At 40.5% G+C, this 9823-nt stretch overlaps 1 protein-coding gene across 2 annotated transcripts in view; it reads right to left on the bottom strand.

The window, feature by feature from the left end:
• Positions 1-461: 461 nt before the first annotated feature.
• The window catches only part of POLR1D (RNA polymerase I subunit D), a 22130-nt gene continuing 12768 nt past the window's right edge, over positions 462-9823 (bottom strand). For both annotated transcript variants that reach the window (XM_014463907.2, XM_023762017.1), the window contains one exon: positions 462-1580. In XM_014463907.2, the coding sequence (XP_014319393.1) occupies positions 1313-1580 (268 nt within the window). In that variant the 3' untranslated portion in view covers positions 462-1312. The remainder of the gene's footprint in view (positions 1581-9823) is intronic.

Below are 9823 nucleotides of genomic sequence, written 5' to 3'. Positions count from 1 at the left end.
ACCCCGGGGTCTTGGGTGGATGGAGTGAGAGCGCTCTGGGTTTGTCTCTCTTGGGCCTTTAGCTCAGAGCAGACTGAGGTTGTGGCAGAGCAATGTGGTGGTGGTGGTGGGGGGGGGGGGGGGGGGAGCAAAAAAGGCTATTTTGGGTTTTCTATAAACAGCCCAAAGTGAACTTTTCGGATGTGCTCCTTTCTAGCTTTTAGAAAGGGCTTTTATTGGCTGCCAGGAAGCAGAGAGCAGGGCTGCGGCAGAGTGATTATCTGGGAGCAGCCAGGCATAAGCTCAGCCGCTTTGGAAAACTGGGGAGGGGCAGAGAGAGACAGATTCTTCTTCCGTTTGTAGACTAGGGAAAAGGGTGTTTGGTGACATTTTGCTGAGTATAAAAGGAAGAATACAGGTTTGAAGATTTGTAATTGTATGTTAAAACAGTGACACTGATATCGAAAAACAACAACAAAAAGGGCATTGTAAACACATTTTTATTTAAAATTAAGATTTCTGAAACACCGATACTAAGAGTGGTTATTATAGGTCTTTAGCTAAATAAGACATAGCATTAAAATAATTATGTCCATTTTAACTTTTGAGAGATTTCTTTTTAAAGCACCCTTAAAACTTATATATTCAAAAGAAACTAACTATAGAAAAACTTTTATCTCAGGAATGAGTGTGAGAGTGCACAAGGGACAACAGAGCCAATCTTTAACCACTGCCCATTGATGGAGCACTAAATTCAAAGCCATTTGAGAGTTTCCTACATTGTTCACTTAAAGGAAAACAAATGCAGAGTTACCAAAGAGTTTCTTGGTAAATTTCTAGCCCTTGGAAAGCTATAACTTTTCTTAAAAATGATTTCTAAGTTTTAGATTTGTCACTCCAAAAGGTAACACACAGGATTTACAAGTATTTCATTTTTTGAGAAAATTTGAGAAATAACTACAATTGCAGCACATCCAAAAAAAACCCCCAGAAACTAGTTTTAACAATCTCTGCAAACCTTTATGTTCTACATTTATTTTGGAATCAATTTCTAAATGAAATAGAATAGAAACAATACATATGTATACTACACTGTGGAAGTAGCTTACACTGGCCAAGACATATTCAGAGCAAGTTCCTTTGTACTAATTTCCTTGAAGAGTTTCTAGGTCATTTTTGCTTGTCACAAGGACAAAGGACCTACTGTAAAAATGCTTTTAGGTGTCTGCTCTGTCAGCTCAGGGCATGTCCTCAATAACCTCTGCACATCCCAGTCTCCCACATGTAACAGCACTGTGACTGGGGACAGTCTTGCTGGTTCTCCCTCCCTGCCTCATCGCCTGCGTGACCGCTTTTCATATTTGTCCTGGCTGCTCCGCTTCCTCGGTGGAGAATGACTGACTGTGCCTCGAGCTTGGAAGCTGGGCTTGTAAGGGTGGGCTCTGTGCTTCTTTCGGCTTTCTTCTTTCTGGTTCTGGCTCTTCGCAGGTTCCTCTTCGCCCTCTTTTTGTTCATGATCTTGCTCTTTCTGGGAGGGAAGTGTGTTCTTAATTGTGTTAATGAGAAATCTTTTATTGGTACCAGCAAGAGGACACTTCATCCTGGGGGTTAGGGGAAAAGAAAACAATCACAAATCAAATAGCTGACCTCAAAGCTGAGAACATAAGCATGGCTACTGGCAAAGAGTTCCTATCAACAGAGCCAAGTTTCTGAACCCGTTCAGCTTTCCTTGCGTGCCACCTAGTGTAAACTCTGAGTACAAGGGGGAAAAGCAAGATGCTTGGAATTCCTGAGGCCTGGACCTCATCTGAACACTTTTACCCTTTCGTCCTTACTCGGACTAACTCTACTACTTCTATGTGTATGTATAGGTATTAACTGCAATGCAAATTAACTGAATCATTTAATATTTTCTACTTAAACAATAAACGACTGATTTGACTACAATCTGCATTTTGAGTGAAATACATTGTGGCTTGCTTTTAACTACCAGAGAAAAAATGAGTCCCTTATCAAGGGGAAAAAAGTATACCCTGCTAAATCGTGAATATTGGAGCAAAATGACCTATCTACTCTAGAAATAAAAATTGTCAAAAAAAAAATCCATAGGACTGAAAGGTCTTGGGTTTGATTTCAGTCAAGGTCACATGCCTAGGTTGCGAGCTTGATCCCCAGTAGGGGGCATGCAGGAGGCAGCCAATCAATGATTCTCTCATCACTGATGTTTGTATCTCTCTCTCCCTTCCTCTCTGAAATCAATACAAATATATTTTGAAAAATCTAAAAAAAGTCCATAAAAATACAATAATCATCTTTTACCTTTTAAAAACCTCTTTCACTTTCTATTTTAAGACTGCAGCCTTTACTCTGTTGGGGAGCACTGTGCACACATCCACCCTCTGGCTGCACTTCTGTGCAGTGTATGTCTGAGTAGCTTCATGATTCAAGTTCATCCAGGAGGGAGAATGTAACTAATTAACTGCTAATTAACATGCTGAGTCACGCTTATATACCACAGTATTTATTTTTCAGGTGTAGCAAACCTATCATTTTGGAAAAGAAAACCCCATACAAATGAAAACCTGCATATTTCACTTGGCCTTGAGCGGTTTGCCATATGATGAGCTAATTGTAGGTAGATACTGATCCCCAATATTGGGCTGACTGGTATTCAAATGAATGCAGGATTCTATATTCTTCATCTCTATATCAAACTTCAAAGAAAATCTCACACATTACTTCCAAATCACTCCACCAGCACCCCCTACTGTAGTGATTTGGTAGCCTATGACTGTGTAATTGAATTATAAGCAGTCATCAGCCTAGTGTCATCTATAGGGAGGTCAGACCACCTCAAGCAACCAGAATGGCATTGAATCTGGAAGTAAAAGGAGAAAAAAGAAAATGTCTCCTGTTGCAAATATGCAGCTCTTAAGCTTATATGGACAGAGAAAACATCTGAGAAAATCAGGGATGGTGTATACACCCAATGTGCTAGGCGCGGTTCATGCTCAGGCCAGAAAAAGTGGCAGGGGAATGAACTAGCACAGAACGAGCTAGAAGAGAATGTAAAGAGGAAAAGACAATGGAGTGCAGTAGAAGCAGCGGAGACATTTAGAGGTAGCGATGGCACTGGACTTTTTGGGGGAGGTGTTTTTTAGCACTGGAGTTTAGAAGCCAAGGTAAATGAGATGAGGAGCAGAGGAAAGGTGATAACGAAGAGCAAAGAAAAACAGGTCTGCAAGTACTGGGGGGACAAAACGAATAGCTCTCTGTAGCTCTGTCAGGCTTCACTGAGCTTCCAGAAAAAGCACACCAGCATCATTCGGCCTCAGTGGTAACAAGGCAAAGCCATTTATACCTCCTGGAGGTACCTCCGCACGGGGTGCTCTGTACAATAAGAGAGTGTGTGACGACAGGCAGGCCAAGCTCTTACTTCAGTGGCTCCAAAGGGTACCAGAGTCAAGGTACTACTTTGGTGAAGAAACCTGAACCACTGCGATTGCCAACTCAGCGAAGATTCAAAAGAGTATGGCACACTGGTGTCACAAAGCAGCACAACGCTGCTAGACTGCAGGAAACACTATCCTTTAACGTGTAATATAAAATGCTACTGCCCCTCGTGGCCCACATACACCCCTTGGATATTGAAGGCTAGGAACAGTGGTGAAAACTATCCAGCTACAGAAGAATTTAGGGTATCTTCATTGGAATGGGCCATCTCAGTGTTGGTATATGTAGTCAGCTCATCCCTAGATTAAACATAGGAAAAATGATTATTGCCAAATGGGACAATAATCCAGGGTCTTAAAACAAAGCCTTTGTAACTCCTGGTGAGTTCTACTATATTTTGCTATCACCCATGTAAGATCATCTTTAACACCTCCTGCTTAGCCGAGATGAACAGAGCTCTTGTTCTACTGGGGAACGGTCAAGTTCAAGGAGAGCAACGGCTGCCAGAGGACATGCTCCCTGTCTCAACAGAGCAACTGAGAATAAGAGAGAAGAGCTACTCAGAGAATAAGGTAGTTTTCCAGAATATCCACAAGAAAACTGGCATTTACATCTCTTTGTAACATCAAAGGTGGCATTCTTAATGTTGATTATGCCTGGCATTTGATTCAAGATGAAAAATCAAGGGTGACTTAGAGAAAACTGATTTTCTTGAGAGCAGGAGTGGGGAGGTTTCAAAAGTGATTTCTCCCAAACATGCCAGGACACATTTTAGAAATGATGGCCAGTGCTCATTCAATTTCTATTTACAAATAAAGCAGGTCAATGTTAAGGGGGTAGTTGCAAGCAGATGTGAAGTTACATGTGATAAACGATTCTGTATAATTATAAAATCTACACTAAGTATGTTAAAATATAAGGAGAGTAACATCAATGCTGATGTTTGAGGAAATCACATTGGCCTTAATGTGGTAATTAATTTTGCTGAATTTTTACAGCCAGCTTTTTATTGCTATGAACTCACACAACATGGTATACTAGCTGAGCACACATGTCCTGGAATCATACTATCTATTAGACTAAATGTGAGATACATTATATAATCTCCCCGTTGCCTCTTATCAGTTAAATGAGGGTAATAATAGTGACTATGTTAAAGGGATGTATGCAGATCAAATGAGAACATGTCAAGTGCTTAGAATAATACCTCATTAATAACTAGCACTCAGTAAATGTTAGCTTTGGTGCATATCCTACCTCTACTACTTAATTAGCTGTCTGAGCACGGGCAAGTTACTTAATTTCTCTGTAAATCAGTTTCCCCCGTTTGTATATATATGGGAGTCAGAAATATTTACCTTGTAAGACTATTGTTAGGTTTTAATGAGATTATGCATAAAGTGCTTATTAGCACAGTGCCTGGCATACGGTAAATCTTCAATACACATTACCTCTGGGTCTATAATTTCTTATTCCCAATTCCAAAATTTAAAAACCTCTGAAAATCAAGTTGTTTTTATGATACTACAACTCATTTGGCAGCAAAATGACCTAAGCTCACACTGGGTATTTATGTCCAGTCTTTGGTCCATTTAGGGTAGGCACTCATACGTTTTGCTGAAGAAATGATGTGTTGAAGCAAGTACCACTAGGGGTACCTTTAGTGCACATTATATGTGCTCCTGTACCTTTCTAAAGTGTGAAATTCATATCTAAATTTAGAAGGTAATCTGGATCCAAGAGCTTTAAACCAGGAATTAAAGACCTATATTATTATTATATCACTCTCTATTCATGAAAAAGTATATAGCACTCAAATAAATTAATATACCAGGGAGTTTTTCCACGATGGTAACACAAACGAACATCCCAGTTTCAAATTACCTGGAATAAGCCAATCAAGAACTGAGTAGAACATCTTATGTTTCTCAATAAGAAACATATCAAAAAAGAAAAAAAAACACCATCAAGAAAAAGTTAATGAGACATTTAATAGAAATTTTCATAAAAATAGCTAAAATGAAAAAGTTTCAGTATTTCCAGGCTATCTCAATTCTACATGGGTATCAGGGTCAATGGAAACTGGGTGTTACCTCTGAGCTTATAACTTGCATTTCCTAATGTTTTTTAAACTCTGTTCATAGATGATCCTCAGATATAAAACTAAAGGTTGAAGTAAGTAGGTGGTTTCCACAGTCCCTTCCAGATTTAAGATTCTCTGCTCATGTTCTTTATGTTCACCCTTCAGAAAATTACTCTGTTCTCATGCATCATGTCAGGATATTACTTCATTTCACTGATCTCTCTGCCTTCCTGTTTCTCAGCTCTTTGTTAGAGCCATGTTTTTCTGTATTTGAGATGACATGACAAGCTAGCATTAGATGAGTAACATTAATGAGTATTGAGCTCAATTGCTTTACAGCCTTTTTCATACCAGCATTGAGGTAAAACCCTGAGCCCTGCAGTAAGGGCATAGGTTGTGGCTGCTTGATGTGTCTGCTGTGTCTGTCACTGGCGATGCTGAAGGTGTGCTTGGGTGGGGGGACTGAAGGAGGCCCACAGGCTAGGGCGGCCACTTTCCTGTCTGCAGCTCTGACCCACACAATGTCTACTTTCTCACCCTGAATAGTTATTTTTGGTTTTAGAAAGTTATACTAGCTAGCTCATGTGGGAAGAGCCAGACTTAAGATACTGACAACATAAATTGATATAAAACTCTAAATATAGAAAGTGCTCCTGACAGCGCCGTTGGACTCAAGACCCAGCATTCTGTCTATGCTAAACTTTAAAAGGGAAGCCATTCCCGTTACTTTTGAAGCGTCACCTCAGAAGCTGTGCTGAAGGGTTCTGCACCCACAGGGGAGGTAGATTTCCAGAGAACCTGCCATAGAGAGGCTAAGATTGATCGAGGTTAGGCAGGACAGTAACCTTTTTTTTTTTTTTTTGAGTAGGCATACTGTAGAACGTAATTTGCAAAAATAGGCCACTTTCTTCCTGCAGTTATCATACTTGACTTAGGAAAAACAGTAAACTATATAATAAACCTAGAAAGCAAAAAGGGGAAGACAAATTGATTTTTCCCCCCAGATTTTAAGACTTCTGTCTCTCTCCTGCTGAAGGATGGAGGTAGTAGCATTCTATAGATTTAAACCTGCCGCTTTGGGTTTCTAAAAGTCTCATGAATATGACCCATCCAATAGTGACATACGATCACTAGCCAGTAATAATAATAATAATAATAATGGTGCCCAGCCAGCATGGCTCAGTGGTTGAGCGTCGACCTATGAACCAGGAGGTCATGGTTGGATTCCTGGTCAGGGCACATGCCCGGATTGCGGGCTCAATTCCCAGTAGGGTACGTGCAGGTGGAAGCCAGTCAATGATTCTCTCTCATCATTGATGTTTCTATCTCTCTCTCCCTCTCTCTGAAATCAATAAAAATATATTTTAAAAAAAGAATAACAACACTTATGAAGCAATCACCTGTGCTATGATATTACCAAATGTGACCTCATTTCATTTCTCCAACCATAGGGCATAGAGCTGGAATTGGAACCAGGGGTCTGACTCTAGAGCCCTCCTCTCAGCACTATCCCAGATGGGGTAGAAGGAAGGCGTGCTGCAGTCTAATCAGATGGGTAATTACCAGACCAGTTCAGAAATAAACCGTAGGTGAGAAGCCTATCAGTCCGTGTGCAGCCGAGGCTTCTTCGTCTAGGACAGGCACCAAGACGCAGATCTGAACACAGGGTCAACAAGGACAAAGGCAGAGAACTACCCACACACTTGAATTGACTTTGCTATTTAGGAAGTACAACAGGCAGTGGGAAATTATGGCTCTTATTTTTATGGTTAGGTAAATAGAGGCCTTGGGATCATGGAAGCAAGGTTCCAGGTGATGCATCCCAATGCATTCCTTTATTCTACAGCCAAACTCATCCGCACACCAGCAGACAGCATTTTATCTTCCATTCTGTACATATCTGTGCACTCTCATGGATATAAGTTTAAAGTAACACCAGTAGAAACAAGTGCAACTATGCTTCCAACATGCTATGAAACAAGGGCAATATTTCAAATCCCGAGGCTGTGGTTGATCACAACTCACTTTGTTGTTTAATGCTGCCACAACTATCATACCACCCAGGGTGGTTTGTAATTTGGCAATCAAATGCCTCAGCATGTGGCCACATGAGAAATTCTTTTATAGTATTACGCTCCCCATTACTAAACTGTTAATCCTTAATTACCCTGCATACAACAATCCTGAGGCCCATGTAGGTTTTTCACTGCACTCTGCCTGTAACACTACACCTAAAAGTAACATAGATGTACATAGCTATACTATTTATTTTTATAAATCTGAGAATCTTTCATATGTAAGGCATTAGGCAAGGTCCGGAAGTAAAGATAAATACTAGACTCTGTCTCAGTATTTATGCTTTTTAGGGGACTACCAAGAGGAAGAAGCTATGGGAAGATGAAGTTCAGAAGCCGACTTATACACAGTGGTGTACTGGGACAGACAACAGGCTATCTCCTTGGCCGCCTGCACCCTCTGTAGCACAAAGCATTTGCACAGCTATCTGAGCCAATCAAAACATGTTCTGGGCTCTCTGTTGCACTTTCAGAATTGGATATGAAAGGAAAGTGGGAAGCAGGGGCATGAAGCATTGGTGATACTTTGACGTTAACAGACAATGATCCACAGAAGAGAGGAAGTATATAGCTAGAGACAAAGAAGTGAAGTTCTAGTCCCATCAGCAGTTGGCTAGCCAAGGCCTAGGCACGTCTTTGGGCCCCATGTTCTTAAACAATGAAGTAAAAAGCTTTGGATCTCTGTGGCCCTGAAATACTGCCAAGAGCTTCATCCATGTGTCACTCTGAAATTGGAGCCCTTTCTCTTTCTAGCTGCTGCATTGAGCTCACCTGCTCACTTGTCCCTTTCCACCAGGAGAGTGCCTTCTTTACTACTACCAGTGCCTGACCTCTTAACATACCTACTGGTGCTCTGTGAATATTCAAATGGGTAAAAAAACACATGCCTAAATAAAGACCAGAGAAATCATGTGCTTTCCAATAACCAAAAGCTGATGACATAAAATAGAAGAACAGCTCGGCCGTTGAGGCTCAGTGGTTGAGAGTCAACCTATGAACCAGGAGGTCATGGTTCGATTCCTGGTTGAGGCACATGCCCAGGTTGCAGGCTTGATCCCCAGTGGGGGACATGCAGGAGGCAGCCAATCAATGATTCTCACCATTGATGCTTCTATCTCTCTCTCCCTCTCCCTTCCTCTCTGAAATCAATTTAAATATATGTGTATGTGTGTGTGTGTGTGTGTGTGTGTGTATATAATAAAAAATAGAAGAACAATGTAAGTGATGGTTCCCCTTATCACCAGATTGACCCCATGCCAAAACAGAAAAGCCCAAAATATCATTCCTCTTAAAACAGGGGTGGGGAACATCTGGCTCTGAAATACTGCCACTTGTCCCTTTACACAAAGTGAAGTTCTCATGGGACTAGAACTTCACTTCTTTGTTTCTAGATATATACTATAATTTTTAAGTTGATAATTTTGTATGGCCCACAAATGTTATAAATATCCAAATGGCCCTTGGCAGAAAAAAGGTTCCCTATCCCTGCCTTAAAACAACTGGGTCAAGAAAACTGGAGAATCATTTTCTGTCAGATTAGATCTTTGGAATTTTTTGTATCAAAAAATAAGCCTTTCCACATATAAGGCTGAAATTCCACAGGCATTAGACTAAAAAATTATACTGGGTATAGACAAGCTAAAGTGAAAATGAACAGAATAAAAACAGCATTGTAGACAATGAAGCTGGGCACATTTCTGAAATCTGTGCAAGTCATATGGCAATATTTTAGCTTCTCCAAGGTCTCTTCTAAAGGACACTTCTAAAGAGATTCTTTTCTGAAATACATTTAGAAAGTATAGAGCGTCAAATGGTCTTTTTTTTTTTTTATAAAATAAAAATGGCATTGTACTTGCATTTTTTTTAGTTCAGCAATTTCTTTCTGGCAATGACTCAACTACCTCACCAAGATCACTTTATGGAATATCCAAGAGAAAAAAGTAATGCCACTTACTCCTGTTCTATTTTAAAGCAAATATAAAAGTCTTCTAGATGCTTAGAAAAACAGACCTTCTAGTAAATAAAATTGTCTACTCCTTATAGATCTGCCCAAGGAAGTCCACTTGACAGGGATGGGGGGCTAGGGACACCTATGGCTGGACACCTGGCTACCCGAGTGCAGTCAGGCTGTCTGCCAGGGAGACGTATGGGGACGCTGTGAACTCTGTAGAGCAGGTTGGTATCATTCCTTTTAATAATAGGGATCAGTGTAGTGGTTTTCATATTTGTGTGC

This window comes from Myotis lucifugus, unplaced genomic scaffold (assembly GCF_000147115.1).
Source record: "Myotis lucifugus unplaced genomic scaffold, Myoluc2.0 scaffold_227, whole genome shotgun sequence".
Taxonomy (NCBI): Eukaryota; Metazoa; Chordata; class Mammalia; order Chiroptera; family Vespertilionidae; genus Myotis; species Myotis lucifugus.
The sequence above is the reverse complement of the archived record's forward strand: the minus strand, read 5'-3'. Positions and strand labels throughout refer to the sequence as shown.